General features: G+C 44.6%; 3 protein-coding genes across 6 annotated transcripts in view; 1 reads left to right on the top strand and 2 right to left on the bottom strand.

The window, feature by feature from the left end:
• Nucleotides 1-6,841, bottom strand: part of MFSD11 (major facilitator superfamily domain containing 11) — a 36,703-nt gene extending 29,862 nt beyond the window's left edge. The window contains exon 1 of one of the 2 annotated variants that reach the window (XM_084647075.1): nt 6,515-6,841. In XM_084647075.1, the coding sequence (XP_084503201.1) occupies nt 6,515-6,541 (27 nt within the window). In that variant the 5' untranslated portion in view covers nt 6,542-6,841. Of the gene's footprint in view, nt 1-3,610; nt 4,565-6,514 lie in introns of those variants that run through there. The other variant, XM_084647073.1, reaches the window with a different exon arrangement.
• A 130-nt stretch (nt 6,842-6,971) lies between these two features.
• SRSF2 (serine and arginine rich splicing factor 2) lies at nt 6,972-10,486 on the top strand. Of its 2 annotated transcripts, XR_014713991.1 has the most exons (4): nt 6,972-7,608; nt 8,020-8,330; nt 9,422-9,533; nt 10,052-10,486. XR_014713991.1 is itself a non-coding variant. In XM_084647080.1 (3 exons), the coding sequence occupies exons 1-2, from the start codon at nt 7,247-7,249 to the stop codon at nt 8,321-8,323; spliced, it is 666 nt and encodes a 221-aa protein (XP_084503206.1). In that variant the 5' UTR covers nt 6,972-7,246; the 3' UTR covers nt 8,324-8,330; nt 9,422-10,486. The 2 variants fall into 2 exon arrangements, 1 of the variants encoding a protein (XP_084503206.1); XM_084647080.1 differs by having other exon boundaries at nt 9,422-10,486.
• Nucleotides 10,487-11,458: 972 nt separating this feature from the next.
• Nucleotides 11,459-18,981, bottom strand: METTL23 (methyltransferase 23, arginine). 2 transcript variants are annotated; one of them, XM_084647079.1, is made up of 5 exons: nt 18,865-18,981; nt 15,083-15,187; nt 14,024-14,261; nt 12,566-12,650; nt 11,459-11,983 (listed from the first exon to the last, which is right to left on the bottom strand). In XM_084647079.1, the coding sequence occupies exons 2-5, from the start codon at nt 15,164-15,166 to the stop codon at nt 11,815-11,817; spliced, it is 576 nt and encodes a 191-aa protein (XP_084503205.1). In that variant the 5' UTR covers nt 15,167-15,187; nt 18,865-18,981; the 3' UTR covers nt 11,459-11,814. The 2 variants fall into 2 exon arrangements, with proteins under 2 accessions (XP_084503205.1, XP_084503204.1); XM_084647078.1 differs by lacking the exon at nt 18,865-18,981 and adding an exon at nt 16,979-17,241.
• Nucleotides 18,982-19,029: the final 48 nt, after the last annotated feature.

The raw sequence follows: 19,029 nt of genomic DNA, 5'->3' as shown, positions 1-19,029 counted from the left end.
GTAAAACTGGCCAAGTTGAAGTCAGTGACAAAACTCCCATGGACTTCACTGAAGTCCAATGGCTTCACCCAGCATTTCTTCCTATCCTGAAAGGCTTATCCACAACCTACCATTCCAACAACAGTCAAAACCACTGTATTACTTATTAAGTATTTTAAAGATTTCTCAGCAATTATTTTGCAAAATTGTACAGCATTTTATTTGAAACTAGAGCTTTCTTGTTACTTATGCTAGTCAATAACACTACTCTTATGAGTATTGACTTGGAATAAGAGCCAGGGCTCAAAGGGGATGCCTGCATGGATCACATTGCAGGAGCAAAGCCTTGGTTATGTACTTGGGAACAGTAGCTCTTTCCCCCCATTTCTACATTATGAACACTTACAACAGGAGATTTCTAAGGGTATGTCTACACTACGAAATTAGGTCGAACTTAAAGAAGTCGATTTTTAAGAAGCGATTTTATACAGTCGATTGTGTGTGTCCCCACTAAGAGCATTAAGTCGGCGGAGTGCATCCACAGTACTGTCGCTAGTGTCAACTTTCAAAGCGTTGCACTGTGGGTAGCTAACCCACAGTTCTCGCAGTCTCCGCTGCCCATTGGAATTCTGGGTGGAGCTCCCAATGCCTGATGGGGCAAAAACATTGTCGTGGATAGTTTTGGATGTTGTCAGTCGCCCCTCCCTCTATGAAAGCAACGACAGACAATCGTTTCGTGCTTCATTTTCGTGCAGACACCATACTCCTGTCAGCAGACGGTGCAGTAGGACTGCTAACTGTCGTCATCATCCACCGCTTCTGCTGCAACTCTGTTCTCCTGCTCTCCTGGTGCCATGAATCCACCTCACAGGTCCTCTCGTCATTCTGTATAAATATCTATTCTTGTGGCATCCGTCATCATCCACCGCTTCCGCTGCAACTCTGCTCTCCTGCTCCCCTGCAGACGACATACCATGGCAAGTATGGAGCCCACTCAGCTCACCGCTGCTGTTGTGAGCATTGTAAACACCTCGTGCATTGTCCTGCAGCATGTGCAGAACCTGCAAAAGCAGTTGAGGAGGCGACGACAGCGCGATCACGATAGTGATGAGGACATGAACACAGACCTCTCTCAAAGCATGGGCCCTGACAATTTGGACATCATGGTGGTAATGGGGCAGGTTCCTGCTATGGAACGCCGATTCTGGGCTCGGGAAACAAGCACAGACTGGTGGGACCTCACAGTGTTGCAGGTCTGCAACGATTCCCAGTGGCTGCAAAACTTTTGCATGCGTAAGGGCACTTTCATGGAACTTTGTGACTTGCTTTCCCCTGCCCTGAAGCGCAAGAATACCAAGATGAGAGCAGCCCTCACAGTTGAGAAGCAAGTGGAGATAGCCTTCTGGAAGCTTGCAATGCCAGACAGCTACCGGTCAGTCGGGAATCAATTTGGAAGGGGTAAATCTACTGTGCGGGCTGCTGTGATCCACGTAGCCAATGCAATCACTGAGCTGCTGCTATCAAGGGTAGTGACTCTGGGAAAAGTGCAGGTCATAGTGGATGGCTTTGCTGCAATGGGGTTCCCTAACTGTGGTGGAGCGATAGACGGAAGGCATATCCCTATCTTGGGACCAGACCACCTTGACAGCCAGTACATAAACCGCAAGGGGTACTTTTCAATGGTGCTGCAAGCACTGGTGGTTCACAAGGGACGTTTCATACACAGGCACCCTGGACAGTGGTAAAAAGCAGTTCAGCTATTGGCTGAGCAAGTGCAGAATGGTGGTAGAATGTGCATTTGGACACTTAAAAGCTCGCTGGCGCAGTTTACTAACTAGGTTAGACCTCAGCAAAAGGGGGTGCGGGGGATGTGAGAAAACCTGGATTTGTGCAGGAAATAGCCCAACTTGATTGTCATGCACATTGTGTAAAGAGTTGTCACTTTGGATGGGCTATCACCAGCAGGAGAGTGAATTTGTGTGGGGGGGTGGAGGGTGAGAAAACCTGGATTTGTGCTGGAAATGGCCCACCTGATGATCACTTTAGATAAGCTATTACCAGCAGGACAGTGGGGTGGGAGGAGGTATTGTTTCATATTCTCTGTGTATATATAAAGTCTGCTGCAGTTTCCACGATATGCATCTGATGAAGTGAGCTGTAGCTCACGAAAGCTTATGCTCTAATAAATTGGTTAGTCTCTAAGGTGCCACAAGTACTCCTTTTCTTTTTGCGAATACAGACTAACACGGCTGTTACTCTGAAACCTGTCAATATTCCCATTGTTATTGCTGCTTGCTGTGTGCTCCACAATATCTGTGAGAGTAAGGGGGAGACGTTTATGGCGAGGTGGGAGGCTGAGGCAAATCACCTGGTGGTCGATTATGCACAGCCAGACACCAGGGTGATTAGAAGAGCACAGCTGGGTGCCCTGCGCAACAGAGAAGCTTTGGAAACCAGTTTCATGACTGGCCAGGCTACGGTGTGACAGTTCTGTTTGTTTCTCCTTGATGAAAACCCGCCCCCTTGGTTGACTCTACTTCCCTGTAAGCCAACTGACCTCCCCACTCTGATCACCACTTTCAGAGGCAATAAAGTCACTATTGTTTCAAAATCATGCATTCTTTATTAATTCATCACACAAATAGGGGGAAAACTCACAAGGTAGCCCGGGAGGGGTGAGTGAGGAGGGAAGCACTGGGTGGGGTGGGGATGAGGGGAGGAGGGAAGGACAAGGCCACACTACAGTTCAAAACTTATTGAATACCAGCCTTCTGTTGCTTGGGCAGTCCTCTGGGGTGGAGTGGCTGGGTGCCTGTAGCCTCCCCACCCGCGTTCTTGGGCGTCTGGGTGAGGAGGATATGGAACTTGGGGAGGAGGGCAGGCGGTTATACAGTGGCTGCAGCGGCAGTTTGTGCTCCTGCTATCTTTCCTGCAGCTCCACCAGACGCCTGAGCATGTCAGTTTGCTCCCCCATTAGGCTCAGCATTGCATCCTGCCTCCTCTCAGCGTGCTCCTCCCTCCTCTCATTGCTTTCATTTAACGCTTTCCTGGACTCTGCCATTGTTTGCCTCCATGCATTCTGCTGAGCTCTTTCAGTGCGGGACGACTGCATGAGCTCTGAGAACATGTCATCGCGAGTGCATTTTTTTTTTTTTGCCTTCTAATCTGTGCTAGCCTCTGGGATGGAGATGATAGGGGGAGCGTAGAAACATTTGCAGCGGCGGGAGGAAAAAAGGGAGAGTAGTATTTTAAAAGATACATTTTAGAGAACAAAGGGAAGACTATTTTACACTGAATCAAGCGATTCACAATACATAGCACATGTGCTTCACCACCACCCCCGCATGTCCCGCCCCCGCGTGGCTACTATCAGGGAAGATCCCTCTTAGCCAAACGCAAACAGCTCAACATGAACGGGCCTCCTGCCACCGCATGGCAAAGGCTTTTAGAGTACCTCCAGGAGAGCTTCATGGAGATGTCCCTGGAGGATTTCCGCTCTATCCCCAGACACGTTAACAGACTTTTCCAGTAGCTATGCTGGCCGCAAATGCTTCCCAAGTCTTTAGGGCAAATTAATCATTAAACATGCTTGCTTTTAAACCCTGTATTATATTTACAAAGGTACACTCACCAGAGGTGCCTTCTCCGGCTTCATGGTTCGGGAGCCCGCCTTGGCAGGGCTGGGAGGGTATTGGCTCAAGGGTGATGAACAGTTCCCGGCTGCCGGGGAGAAGAGATTCTCCGCTTGCTTGCTGTGCGCTATCCTCAACCTCCTCGTCCACAAAATCCTCATCCCTGTTGCGTGAGACTCCCCCCTTGCAGGTGTCCACGGACAGTGGTGGGGTAGTGGTAGGCGCCCCTCCTAGAATTGCATGTAGCTCATCACAGAAGTGCATGTATGGGGCTTTGACCCGGAGCGGCCATATCCATCCTTTGTTTTTTGGTAGGCTTGCCTCAGCTCCATAGCTTTCAGGCGGCACTGCTGTGTCCCTGTTGTAGCATCAGTCCATCGTGCCCTTGGAGATTTTGGCAAATATACTGGCATTTTGTCTTTTAGAACAGAGTTCTGCCTGGACGGATTCTTCTCCCCATACAGTGATCAGATCCAGTACCTCCTGTTCAGCCCATTCTGGAGCTCTTTTGTGATTCTGGGACTCCATGGTCACCTGTGCTGATGAGCTCTGCATGGTCACCTGTGCTGATCAGCTCATTATGCTGGCCAAACTGGAAATGAAATTCAAAAGTTCCCGGGGCTTTTCCTGTCTACCTGGCCAGTGCATCTGAGTTGAAAGTGCTGTCCAGAGCAGTCACAATGGAGCACTCTGGGATAGCTCCCGGAGGCCAGTACTGTCAAATTGCATCCACACTACACCAAATTCGACCCAGCAAGGTCGATTTTAGCACTAAACCCCTCGCCAGGGAGGAGTACAGAAATCGATTTTAAGAGCCCTTTAAGTCAACAAAACAGGCTTCATTGTGTGGACGGGTGCAGGGTTAAATTAACCTAATGCTGCTAAATTCGACCTAAACTCGTAGTGTAGACCAGAGCTAAGAGACATAGGAGGGAGACTCCCTCTACCATTTTGAGGGATTCACTGTAAAGCAGATTTTTAAATCTCTCCTGATATGAAGGATTTTTGTGGTGTGATTCAAAGAGAAATTTTAAATCTCACTGTTCTATGTGAAACGAATAAATAACAAGAAGCAATAAAACAGACATAAAAACAAGAAGTGAGACATTATTTCCTTAATTTAGATTACTCATGCAGGTAATACCTTGCATTAGTAATCTAAATTAAGGAAATTTAAATTAATATTAATATTAATTTAAATTAAGGAGTGGTGCACCACTCGTTAGTGGAGTATGGTCACAGTGCTAGTATGGATAGGCCGATTGTCAGGGCTGGCTCCAGGCACCAACGTTCCAAGCAGGTGCTTGGGGCGGCAGTGTTTCCACAGCGGCGGCAATTCGGCGGCGGCCCCTCTGTCCCGCCAGCCACAGCAGCAATTCGGCGGCAGCTTCTCCCTTTTGCCGTCTGCGGCGGCGGTTTTTTTCACTGCTTGGGACAGCAAAAACTCTAGAGGCGTCCCTGCCAATTGTATCTCCTCTGCACCAATTTGAGCAGGTGTAGACAACAGAAAAGTAACAATTCCAAATCCCAGTCTACCCTAGTACTCCCACTATTGCTACAATCCCACTAGTGGAGCTACACTGTGGCAGTGCAGCAGTGGGAAATCTGAAAAAAAAAATGCTAGCAGTCTTTTGTGCCACTGAAGTGTATATGTGATGTCCTAGCACCTTGGAGTGGAGATGTGGAACCTACTGAGAGGTGATACCCATGCCTTGGGGTCAGGGAGGTTTTTATACGACGCCAGCAGCAACGTGGCAGCATACGTGTGCTTGTGCAGCTTTCATATGGCACCCCAAAATCTTGGCAATGTGCATGTAAGCTTTCACACAACAGCAGCAATACTCTCACAGATCACTTATAAGGGCTTTTCCACAGCAATCCAAGCAATATGATGAGGTATCCTTGGGGAGCTTTCACATGGCCGGAGAGGGTATATACATGCCTGGAGAGTTCACATGGCACTCCCAGCACTATGGAAGTGCATGAATGTTTGCAGCACTTTTAGACACCATGTCCCCAGTAGCGTGGCAATGTTTATATGTGTGAGGAGCTTGTGTGCAGCATTCCCAACCACAGGATGAAAAATGTGTGTAAATGTGAGGCGCTTTCATGTGGCACCCCAAACAAAGTGGCAGGATGTATTTGGGAGGGAGCGCTGCTTTCACAAACTGCCTCCACACTTTGGCAGGAGGAGGGGGTGCCACTTGCCTGGGACACCCCAGCATAATTGCAGGGAGTGTGTGTTTGGCGGGAGAGAGAAAAGGAAGGAGTTTCACACAATGCCCTAACACTACACTTGCAGCACATGGCAGCTTGACATAGGGCTTCATGCTGGCCTTACAACAACAGAGGTGTGCATGGATGTGCTGAGGGCTTCAGGTTGTATCCCCCACACTATGGATTTGGGTGGGGGGGGGGTGTTAAAATGCCATCTTTTGCATCTAGGTGGGCGTGAATGCAGAGTGAAAAGGAAGTGCCTATGTATATGTAGGGACCTTCACAGGCATCTGCTGCACCATGGCAGGACGAGTGGGGGGCTTCATACATGGATCCCATATTGTGGCGATGTAGGTGTGGCGGAGAAATGGGACTTTAATGGGGACTGACCAGCACAACAGCAGCATGTGTGTGTGCCTGTGAGGGGCATAGGACATGGTTCCCATCCCGCATGAGGGGGTGAGCAGGGGCCTACACGGTGCATGGGGGGGAGGGGAAAGTGCCCTCCCCAGTATCTCTGAAGTGAGAGGTTCGTAACTGATCAGTCCAGGATACTGGTGAATGTCATGTGCCCAGCTTGTATCTAACGTTGTTACAGCTCCCTCCCGCCAGTGCCCGTGTTTCTGGCCCTGTCACTCACACATGACACAGCCTGGCTCACACCTTCCCTCCCCCCTCACACCCACCAGCCCTTTCTGCTGATCGTCCGCCATTTTGACTCGTTTCCTTCCTCAACGGCTTCGCCCTGCTTCGCCACGGCAGGCTCCTCCCAGAAATTTCACGTTTAGGGTTTTTTTTTCTCCTTTCTCAAATGGGCGAACATTCACCCTCGATCTTTGTCTCGATTTTCGGGACACATTTCGTTCAAAATTTCCCCGCCTCAGTCAATCCCTTCCGGGGTCACGGCCAGGCCGCCCCAACGGCCACTTTCTCGGATAGCCGAAATATCTATTTAGAGGCGTACCCGCCGCGGATGTTTCGCGGCCGCTTCTGTAAAACGCGCAAAGGGATGAAAAATAATGAACTGAAAATGTCGGTTACGGAGAGGACCCGGCGGTGGCGCGCTCGGACCACCTTCGCTTCCGGGTCAGAAGCGGCCATTTTGTGGCGTTAAGTAGGAGGGCGCGGGCTCCACCTCGCTCATTTGCTAGTAGCGGCGGTAAGAGGCGGGTGGCCGTTGCACTGCCTTTGCCCTTCGCCCTTTTCGACCGTATCTCCACCGGGCCGCCTCCGCGGGCTGGGTGCCCGTTTGTCGCCTCTACGGACTCATCACACGGCCTGTAGCTTTCCACCTTTCTGGCCTAAAGTTCGGGGCCCGCTTCGGTGTCCGTTCCCTAGCGTGAGCGTCCCGACTCTGCTGATCTCTTCGCCAGGTTTCTCCCCTCGGTCCCGCCGCCCCTCGGGGGCCTCTGCCCGCCATGAGCTACGGGCGCCCCCCGCCTGATGTGGAGGGCATGACTTCCCTCAAGGTGGATAACCTGACCTACCGCACGTCTCCAGACACGCTAAGGCGGGTCTTCGAGAAGTACGGGCGGGTGGGGGACGTCTACATCCCCCGGGACCGCTACACCAAGGAGAGCCGCGGCTTTGCCTTCGTCCGCTTCCACGACAAGCGCGATGCCGAGGATGCGATGGACGCCATGGACGGCGCAGTGCTGGACGGCCGGGAGCTCCGCGTCCAGATGGCCCGGTACGGGAGGCCCCCGGACTCACATCACAGCCGACGGGGGCCGCCGCCGCGCCGATACGGAGGTGGCGGCTACGGACGTCGCAGCCGCAGGTGAGAGACCGGCAAGACAGGAGTGTTAGGTGGGGGGAGGGGCTGCTCTCCCGGGGCTATAGAGGACTTGAGAGGCGCAGGGTTGAGGGTGGGAGCTATGGGTTCAGGGGGCAGCGGAGGTGCAGCCTGGGGGAACCAGGGGCCCCTACGTGACGCGCTGGGGGAAGGGTGTTTCCTGGTTGGGAAGGCAGGAGCGGCGCGAAAACGCAGGCTTACAGAAGCACGTGGTGTCCATGGCGGCGGGGAGCGTCTGGGGGCGGATGCCAGGCTCAGCCCCAGCCCGCTTCCTCGGAATAATGGCGTCTTGTAACCGCCGCGGGGGTGGGGGGGACACCTGTTCCACTTCCACCCTGCCCGACCCAACGCCTCACGCCTTTCTCACGTCTAACCGAGTGATTTTTAACGTTCTAGCCCCAGAAGACGCCGCCGTAGCCGATCCAGGAGCAGGAGCCGCTCCAGGTCCCGCAGTCGATCCCGCTACAGTCGGTCCAAGTCCAGATCCCGCACACGCTCCCGATCTCGCTCCACCTCTAAGTCTAGGTCTGCCAGGAGATCCAAATCCAAGTCGTCATCTGTCTCCAGATCCCGATCCAGGTCGAGGTCCAGATCCAGATCTAGAAGCCCCCCACCAGTCTCAAAGAGGGAATCTAAATCCAGATCCAGGTCTAAGAGTCCCCCCAAATCTCCTGAAGAGGAAGGAGCTGTATCCTCTTAGGAAAATGGTAATGTAGTTGGAACTCTATGCAATTTGCATGTTACTTCCTGATAACACTTAAGTGGGGTGTATAGGGGTAGTTCTTACCATATTAACAACCTGAATCAAGTGAATCCTATTGGGACACACTGTTAGCTTTTTGAGCAGACTTTTCAGTTATTTGGCTAGGGAAATAAATTTCTGCAAAGGACATATTTTCATGTTTAGAGATTAATGGTTTGGTTTTAATGAAATATTGTATGAGACGCATCCTATTAATGAAAATGACTATTTCTTGCTGTTTTTTATCCAACATCTGCATTTTCCCCTTTAAAGCTGCGGTCTCCTGTTTGCTAAAAGAATATTGGCCAGTATTGCAGATTTTAACTGATTTGGCTGATCCTCCAGGGACCAGTTTCTGTGGGCGTGTTTTGGAGCAGGTTTGTCTTTAAAAGTTAAAGATACACTATCCTTTTATAATGGAAAATCAGTTCAGTGGTCATTGTACTGACTGGAGGTAAAAAAAAAGTTCTTATAGAAGTGGCAAATGCAATCCAATAAAAATGGAAACTAGTTTTTCCTCAAATGAACTTTAGAGACTAAGGATATACTGGGTGGGGAAAGGATAGTGTGTCTTTAACCCCTCAAACTGTTTGGTCCTGTTTTTAAAATGGAAATGGGCCTAAGATAGCTGTAAGGTTAAATAATTGTATGTTAAAATTAGTGATACTGTATTGAATGCCAGTTGAAAGATAAAATTAAGTCTTTATAAAGTATTACAAAAATGTTAGTATCTTATATGGGCTGAATTCAGGTTAAGTGTATGATTTGCAGCCTGATGCTTGCTCTTCACTAACTCAAAGTTTAAACTAATGTGACTATTAAACGCTTCTTCACTATCACCTTCGAATTTCAAATTTGGCCTTTGACTTAGAGGTAATGTGGTGACAAATGGGGGGTGAGGGGGGCATGTGAAGCACTATACATAATCCTTAATAAAACTTAATTAAATTAGGCAAGGCCAGTTGAATCACAACCAGAAGCATACTTGAAGTCGTCCACGTAATTGGGAAGGTGTATAGTGGAAATGTGGCTGAACTGTACTCTCTTCAAACCTAGATGCATCAGATAAACGAGAAGCCTACATAAAGGACACCTCTGGGGGAAAAGATCCTATGCATCTTCAGTCCACTGGAGAGACCCCAGGCGCAAGCAACCAGCTGTTGAAAAGGTTATTTTGTAACATTTTTGTTTTAACTTTTTACTTGTTTAAGTTGAGCCTCAAATGGCAGACTTTACATTTTATGTGCCATTTTGTTGCTGTTATTCAAATTTCTTGTAATTTAGTGAAGTGAACGACTACCGATTTCATTATTGGCTTGGATATTTGAGGTAAATTTTCATTTTTGTTTATATAGTACCGACTTTTGTTTGAATTTTTAAAAAAAAACAAAACAAAACTGATGGTAACTTAATTTGTTGCCTCAAGTTTCATGTTGAGGAAACATGCAGCCATTACATGCTGAGTAGCTGACTGTCAAGGAAGTGGTCTCAATTTGCCTTCATTCCTTAAATAAAATTCTTCAAAACTGCAAATGTAAACTTCTTGTAAATGCTATTTACTTTGAATTTAAATAGTATTGTCTATTCCAAATTTGTATAAAACTTTTCAGGTGACAATTGATTTTGAAAGGATTGTTTTATCAGACTAAATTCTAATCTCTTCTCTTATGTATTTTTGTGCACTAGGCGCAGTTGTGTAGCAGTTGAGTAATGCTGGTTAGCTGTTAAGGTGGCGTGTTGCAGTGCAGAGTGCTTGGCTGTTTCCTGTTTTCTCCTGATTGCTCCTGTGTAACGATGCCTTGTCGTGCAGAAACAAATGGCTGTCCAGTTAATTAAAATGCCTGACAACTGCACTTCCAGTCACCCGGGCCTTGCATAAAAATAATGGAGCATACAGTGAGCACATCTAGCTGATGATATACACACCTTATTTTTTCCAGAATGGTAAAATCTTACCAACTACATTTATGAACTTGCATATAAGAAATGTAATGTTAAGAGCAAATGTTTCATTCCTTTGTAAGTACTGATTGGTGTATCTTTTGCTTATGACATTATGTACTATAACCACTGTCCCTGTAGTTACTATTAAACATTTTTCTTGGTGTTAACTTTTCTCAATCTAATGTCTGAGTCAGCATTTATTTTAGCCTGTAACAATCTCAATTATATTGTGAATGTTTAAGGTCTCTTCAGTAACTTATTCCTGTCTACTGCTTTTAACTTGTATCAATAGGGAGTGGCTGTTTCAACACTAATTTTAGTATATCATCTTAGTAACAAACATTTCTTTTTGAACAATACAAACCTTAAATAGTGATTGCTTAGGCAAGGTGCCAAGTGGCAGACCTGGTTGCTTGACATCCTGTTTGTTAAAAGAACAAGCAATGAACAACAGTACTTGTTGGATTTGCCTTTGTGCCAGCTTAAAAGTGAAGGTAGCTAATATTGTGAAGTAATAGTATTTTTGAGCTAGACACCACTGGAGTTGTAATTTCAACCTGCAAACGCTACATTAAAAAAATCTGTATCAAAATACTGGTTTAATGCACTTTAGAGATCTTGATTACCTAATCTTCAGACTTAAGAGATGAATATCAGAGGGCTTGTCTATACTTTAAGCACTTTCAAGATTGCATTCACTTTAAACAGAAACAAGGCGCACTTTTTCCAGTATAAACATAAACAATGGAGTTAATTTTGTGTAGATGTGCACTAAAAATTAGTGTCTAATACTAAGATGTCTAAAGTAAATTGTGAGCCCTTAAACTAGAACTTTGTTCCAGGAAAATCTTACTGTTCATGTAATTACATCTTAAATACAGAAAGGACAATGGCATAAAATGAACATTGTTCAGATCCTTAAACTTAAATTGTTTCACTATGTTTAGATCTTAAACTGGAAAACAGGTAAGAAATAACTTTCAGGCTGAACATGTAATAGTCAAGTCCCTAACTAAAACTTTGAAGAAAACCACAACTTGGCCATTTATAAATTCAGCATGGTAAGCTAGAGTATTTAGATGTGACTGTTTTGCTAGAATTTCATAAGTTTGTCTTTCTCCTATTCCTGTGATGCAATTAAAGTAGATGTAAAAATCCTTAATTTTATTCTCTAGGTACAAACAACTTTTTAGAAGAAAGTCACAACCAAACACTCTCAATGTATCATTCATACAATGTAAGATAAGATGAAATAATTGTTAAAATTACTGTAGTAATCCATATACCTGCTTTCCCAAAAATTACACTAAAGCCATTAGGGGTATGATAAATGACTTGATAGCATGGGTCTGTGGAGGAAATGCATTCTGGCTTCTTGATCAAGTGGCATTAATTTCCCCAAACTTATTGACTCAACAGATAGAAATGCTGTTTGTCCAAAACTTGCTTGAAGTGGAGTGCAGTCAGTTTTGAGATACTTTCTTAAATCAGCAACTAGAATAAACTTAAGTATAGCTTGCTCCTGCTAGTGAGATGATCATCATTTCAATGGTATGTCTTCCTGGGAGAGGCGAGCTAGCCAACTGTTCCTTGTCAGCATTAAAAGACCGTAAGGGAACATGAACATTCTTCAGCTTCCATTTGTACAGCAAAGCTTCAATAGACCAGTTAGAACTGAAGGGAAGAAATGGCAGATGTACTGTTTTGATAGAAGTACAATCCTAGTTCAGTGCTTTTTCTATCATTCACCTATAGTGCATGAACAAGTACAGTAACTACAGAAGTGACAAACTTAAAATACAAAAACCTTCTACCCATGTGTTTCTCTTATTCAGTTAAATGGCTTAAGGCCTTTTTTGGGTCAAAACTCTGCCCTTTCCTACATAACTACTGTGACATTGCACTTTGGCATCACTGGCAAAAATCTTGCCATCTATGAATTGATAATGCCTCTAATATCACTTCTGTTGTGATGCCTAGAGGAGGTCAATGTTCAGTATGAAGGCAAGGGAGTTGAGGTAGTTTATATAACTGCAAACTACTAATGTAACAGGCTGTACCTCAATGTTGCTTTGTAAACTTGTGAAAGTTAGGGGGAAAGCTGTCTGAACACAATCTAACAGGAGAGTCCTGAACCTGACTGGAGTATCTAGTATTACTGTAACTTTTAAAGGAGTGTCAAGTTTGGATTACTAATTTTGTTGACTTTAGAGCCTTAAAACAAAATGCAAACAAGTCAATTTCTCCTGAGATTACCTTCGGACCTGATACGTAGTCCAGAACTGAGCATCTGGGTTCCTCTTCATCAAGAAGTACACTGTAGTTATAATATCTTCAAAATCTGCATATAGATTTTAAACAATTTGATCTTCTGGTTATGTGCATGCTGAAATGTGTTGGCAGATTAACTGCACTAATTAGAATACCTTCAGGAAACTACAATTGTCTAAGGAGAGGTATGTTTGGAGAATAGTTCTAGAGTAAGCCTTAGAACAACTGTTTGTTAGTTTAAAGTTAGGAATGATAATTTTCTGTTAGCTATTAACTTAATTTTCATCCCCTTTAATATTTTGATTTTTTTTACCATGGAGTTTTGTTCCCCAAGAACTATTAAAGTCAATTAAGCACCCAGACATGACTTCAAGCATGCATTAATTTGCAGTTGATTAGAGTGTGTTTTCTTGGTGCTGTCACAATTTTTTGCTTCCTCAGAACTCCAGTGTTACTAACTTAGTAACTTTGTCACTAGATTGAGTGACATTTTAGTTTCCCTAGCAAGAAAATAAGTGTCAAATCTAGCAACTTTCACTCTGAATTACAGTGACATTCAGAGAAAGTCACCAACATCTATAGTCAGTCATTCACAAGTAGCTCAATAGTGTTGTTAAAATCCCTTTCAGATTCTTCTTACTACATTCTGTTGCACACCAAGTCACTGTCATGGCCCAGTTGAGCATATCCTTAGAAGAAATCCTATTCCAGGGCTTGGAATGTGGGGTGGGATGAGACAGGGCCTTGTGCCTCCAGGAATGAAGCCCTTACTACAGGATCACAGGTGGAGCTGTCTTGTTTTTAGTTGCCCTTTACTCCTTTCCCTGGCTTGGGGTTAGTTGCCCAGCTGTTTCCAGAAATGGGGGAAAGGCATTTGGCTAGTGGATTAGTTTTTAAATCTATTTTCTTGGCTCGCGATAGCACCAAGGTCAGGTGAATGCCCTCTTCCCCCTGGTTCTGGCTGCTCACCTGGATACCAAGAGGACTAACCTGTGGCTCAAATCCAAGCTGTCAATAAAGGGAGGCTCAGCTGAAATTAACTAACCCTAGCCAGCCTGGACTGCAGTGTACAGAGTGCCCTTCCCAAAGAGCTGAGGGCACATACCTGCTGATGACAGAATACTGTTGGCAGTTGCTCCAGGTGTGCAGAGTGTAATAAGAGCATGGAATGGATTTTATCAACACTATTGAGCCACTTGTGAATTATTGTGACTATACTCACATACATACATATATAAATTGTTACTCTCAATTTTGTTCAGTGACATTTTTGAGTACTTAAAACAGCTACATCTAGCAACTTCAGGGTTTGGCTGGTGACTTCCTGCTATGTGGAGTTGGTGACACTGCCATGACTAAATTAAATACTACTGTCACTTAACTTTCTAGAGCTTACTGTTATACATTTAAGACCCTTTTATTTGTTTATGAATAGTCACTAACCTTCTGGTTCAAAAAATACATCAGAGGCTAGAATAATGTCTACTTCAGGCAGAGAGAGCAGATTGGGAGATATTTGGCCCCATGTGAGTCCTAGAATGTGTACCCCTAGAAGGTTATTTATCCGACAGCTTCGCTCACAGTTCTTCAAGCACTGAGGCAGCTCTTCAGTATCTGACAGTATAACTTCAGCCCCACATTTAGCAGCTACTATACCAGGTAGGCTCATGCCTGCTCCAATCTAAATAAAATAAAAGACTTTAATCTCATTCATAAATTATATTTAATGCAAAGGATAACTGAAGGATGGGGGAGTATATTCTGTATCTTGTCTCAAGCTGTTTAATTATGCCATTCTTTAGTTGAATTCATGGTAACTTTAAAACTACATGTTCACCTCTGAACTGCCCTCCTCAGAAGAATAAGACATTTGTAATTGATCTGTAGCAGCAGTGGTACACCACAGATACACATTTAAGAATGTCATGTATCTTACCTCTTTCTGTTCTTGTAAATATAGTGAACTGGATGAAATCCTACCTGCTGAAACATGTTATTCACAAAGCTAAATCCTGAAGTTCATAGATGAGTAAAACTTATATTTAACAGGAAGCCCTTTCAATGGCTCATAACTGCTGCTTCCATAAATCAGCCTGCAAAAGTCTCTGCTTTAATTTTGGTTTTACTTTATCACTCCTTTGAGTATTTTGGAATTTTTCTAATGTTTGACCAAAAGAACTTGCAAACTGCTTCATGAATCTCCAGCCACAAAAAAAGTTATCACAGTAATTATTTTTACATAAATTGGATCAGAGATTACACCATTTTAAGACACATGGGCAGAACAGAAAATAAGAAAAACCAAAAAGCAGATCACTAAGGAGGATCATCTAGAATTATGATAATACTGAAGCAGAAATAGGAAAAAAGCATCCTGCCGCTGACCTAAATAAAAAAGGAAATCAAAACTAAAACTGAGAGTTAAGACACAGTAACCCTGAGCCTACTAATTTTTTTAAAGGTAAGTTTGTATGATCAAAAATCTTTCAAGACTACTTTTACCTCCAAAATTCTCTTGCCAGGTAGCATTCTTCTGTGAAACCATAGGTACTGAGCAAGAACCACAGCACAGGGCCAAACATACATGCCATATTGGGAATCCAGGACCTGAAACAATAAGACCCTTCTATGATCTTTGGCAGCACCACAAAACACTTTGAAAGAGGCAGAAAAATATTACATACGTGCATTTTTACTCTAGTCCTGCTTTAGTCACTCATTTTGAGCCTCATCCTGAGCTATCCCTACTTCAATTGACCTGTTATTTTCTGCTCATATGTATTTGCAAACAAATTGCACATCTCTACAACTAAGTAAGCTATTTTGCATATGGCTAGAGCTTTCCCACTTGATTAGCTAAGGCTCTTGCCTCACACTCCTTCTGGTTAACTTTTCTAGATCAGTAAAGATTTAAGTATGCAGTCTTGTGCTTTATCAGTACAAATTTGAAATACATCAAGCAATGACACTTCTGTCATCTTGCTTTGGGATATTATTCCACAATCTAATGGTCTGGTTCTGGAATCTTCACTCAGTTAAGTAGTCCTATTGCAGCAAAAGAGCATAGGCAGGCACACATTAGTAAGGAATTCAGGATCAAAGGGAATCTGTTACATTTTTTTTCCTGAAATTTAGCCTAGAATTACTTTTTCTTGATTTCATCCCATTTTTCTGTGGTGAAAGATCTCTCCTGTAGTCTTTATTCAGGCAAAACTCCTCTTAAAGTCAATTTGTGCCTAGATCTGGTGATTCAGTGCATTTTAGACCCAATTATGTCTATATCAGTTCTTCACAATTTAAAGAAAATGAAGACCCTCTGTGTCTACACAGTCGAAATAAATGAATTTACAAATGATTGGGATTGAATAATGGTTTTAGCCTAATTATTACATGGCCCTGAGGAATCTATACAGGTGAGAACAAACAGGTTACATGGTGCATTTCAGCAACAGCTAAATTTGACTGAGTTGTAGAGATAGGGCCTAAGGCACTTATTGTCAGAAAGGCAGGTCACTTGCAGGGCTTCTAAAAAAGTGAGTACTAAATAGGTTTTTTGTTTTCTTAATGCATTCTCACAAATAACATTTTTTTAAAAAGTATTTTCAACCAATTCAAATTATGCAATAGTTAGAAACCTCAGATGTGAACTATTTGTACAAATTTAATGAATGTAGAAATTCAAAAATAAAACCACTATTTGATCATTACATTCCATAGATTCCATAGTTACTACTTCATCTTTAAGCATCCAGCACAGTAGAATAGTAAATTCTGTGCTAGAACTACACCTGCACTTATGAGCCAAACAATTTGTAAAATTTACTTTCAACTTTCCTAGAATGTCCCATCCCCATCCCCCACTTTATTTTTTCTAGTAATGCCCAGAGGCCCCAGTCTAGGCTGGAGCCTCCTTATGCTAAGGGCATACAGTGATTTCTGCTATACAAAAAGAAAAGGAGTACTTGTGGCACCTTAGAGACTAACCAATTTATTTGAGCATGAGCTTTCGTGAGCTACAGCTCACTTCATCGGATGCTCACGAAAGCTCATGCTCAAATAAATTGGTTAGTCTCTAAGGTGCCACAAGTCCTCCTTCTCTTTTTGCGAATACAGACTAACACGGCTGTTACTCTGAAACCTGTCATTCTGCTATACAGAAGCATATTGTGAGTCTGAATTTATTGGACTGGATAAGCACAAAGGGATACAAAGAAATCCAGGGAAAGAATACAAAATCTATGCCTTTTCGTTGTTCTAAAAAAAAAAAAAAATCCTGCCCCTCTTTTCCATTCCCACATGGTTCAGCGTTCCTCCTGGCCTCTGTGCCCCCGATCAGGGGAGGCAGGAAATCAGGCTTCACAACGAACTGAAGGGCTACAGGTGTAAATGTATCAGCACCTCAGGAATCAGCACCACCAACTCTGGCCTCGACTCTTCTCTTTCTCGCTTGTCCTGCTCTTCCGCAAACCTGTACTCCTTGATATGGAACCGCGGGCCCTCCTCGCACATTGCAACCACTCCTCCCGCCAGGCGGCTGCTGCCGCAATAACGCACGCACTTCTTTCTTCCCCTGTGCTGACTTCACCCATCATCTGACTGACACCATAACAGACCAATCACAGGCAGGAACGTTTAAGGCAGAGTCTTGTCAAGATCCAACCACCATTAGCTGGCTGAGGGGGGGGGGTTCCTGAGACCCGGGAAGATAAAATGGCACAAAGGTCCGGCCCCTTCCTTCTTTTAATCCCTTCCCACAGTCTCCTAGCTCCTCCCCAGCAGCGGCGCACGTGCTCTGAGTCGGCTGCTGCAGCGTGACTCTGAAGTTAGGGTGACCAACAGCAAGTATGACGAATTGGGATTTTTTTGGGGAAGGGGGTGTAGTTGCTCATATAAGACAAAGCCTTTAATATTGGGTGATGATCCCGATAACATCCGGAGGTCTGATCACCCTGTGCCTTGCAGGAGAATAAAGCACAGTAAATTTCTGGGCTATTATCCAGGCCCACACCACCCCCGCCTTCCCTTAGGAAAACAGCAAATATTTAAATGGCAGTGGGCATTTGAAGTCCAAATCCTGTACTCCCACTCCAGACTAAACCTTCTGAGTTTTGATCCTGCTCCCTTTGAAGTCAATAGAAGATTTGCAGGCATACGGAATGCAGGATTTGACCCATAGATTATTGCATAATTGTGGTCCTGATTTTTTCTAGGCACCCTAGAGAGGTAGAATGAGCTATTAGTGTATGATGATCTCTTCTCTAACCAAATACTTGCCCTGAAGAGTTTACTGTCTCAGTTTGTGGGAAGTTACAATAATTAAGGAGTTTGATCCTGTGACAATCATGTGAGAAGTCTTTTACTCCAATAAGCAAATCTGCAGGATCAAGCCTTAAATTAGGTTTAAGAAATGGTCGCTCAAGCTGAAGGTCATGGCCACCTTCCCTTTCTTCATGAGTAGGTGAGAGAGAGAACCTGGAAATTTTTTCTCTTGTAACATGGGATCACAAAATAGGAAAGCTTGAAAACTGCTGATCTTAGTGGAATCATATGGAAGACAGAAAGCCTTTTCTTGCTGTCATTAAAACTCATGCTGATTTCAGTGGGAGTTTTGCCAATGCAGTGTTTTAACACTGTACAATTTTGCCCTAAATTTCCATCTCTTGAAATTTATGTTAAATGGAACTCTGTCTGGAATTCCCTCCTGCAACCCATGATCTCAAGATCTACCCTGGTTTCCATCATTCCATCGTTTTTAGAAGTCTGTTTCCAAAAACCCAGTGTTTTTGGAGCTTTGCACAAATCAATATTGTTCTTATGGGGATGATGGCTTGTTGAAAAAGTTTGGGTTTCTTTACAATGTTTCTGTCTGTGTTGTGTCATTGAACCAATGAAAACAATACAATAGAGACAAACTCAGAGGAACAGTTGTTACAAAAGGTAAAAGCTAATCTGTCACTGTGGTGATTCCACTGGCTACAGACCCCCCCCCCCCATTTTAACCCTGCAGAGCCCCATGATAAGCTGAGTCACCTGAGCTCCCCTAGGAGCCAGAGGGAAGGGATTGAGAGTGCTGCTCTGTACATTTAAGTGTCTGAAAAGTCAAGGGGCTGGGAGTGAGTGGAAGTGGAGGAGGATGGAGAGAAGAAGGGAAGGACATCAGGGAGAGCACAGAGAAAGTGGAGCGCGGGGGAACCCGGAGAAGAGAAGCACAAGAAAGGAGGATGGGTGAAGGAGGGAGCTACCCTGCTCAGCCCTAGCTGCCTCTCTTCTTGTCCCCTCCCTACCTCTGACGTTTCCTTCCCAAGATGGCGGCAAAGACCCCACCTCTCCGGGTCCAGCACGGCCAATCATTGCTGGGGATGGGCAGGGGCGCGTGGCGGAAGACACGGCAATGACCAATAGGATCGCGCCGCGGCGCTCGTGGGCGGGGCTCCGGTCTGGCTGAGGTC

This window comes from Lepidochelys olivacea (assembly GCF_965140295.1).
Source record: "Lepidochelys olivacea isolate rLepOli2 genome assembly, chromosome: 14".
Lineage (NCBI taxonomy): Eukaryota > Metazoa > Chordata > Testudines > Cheloniidae > Lepidochelys > Lepidochelys olivacea.
The sequence above is the reverse complement of the archived record's forward strand: the minus strand, read 5'-3'. Positions and strand labels throughout refer to the sequence as shown.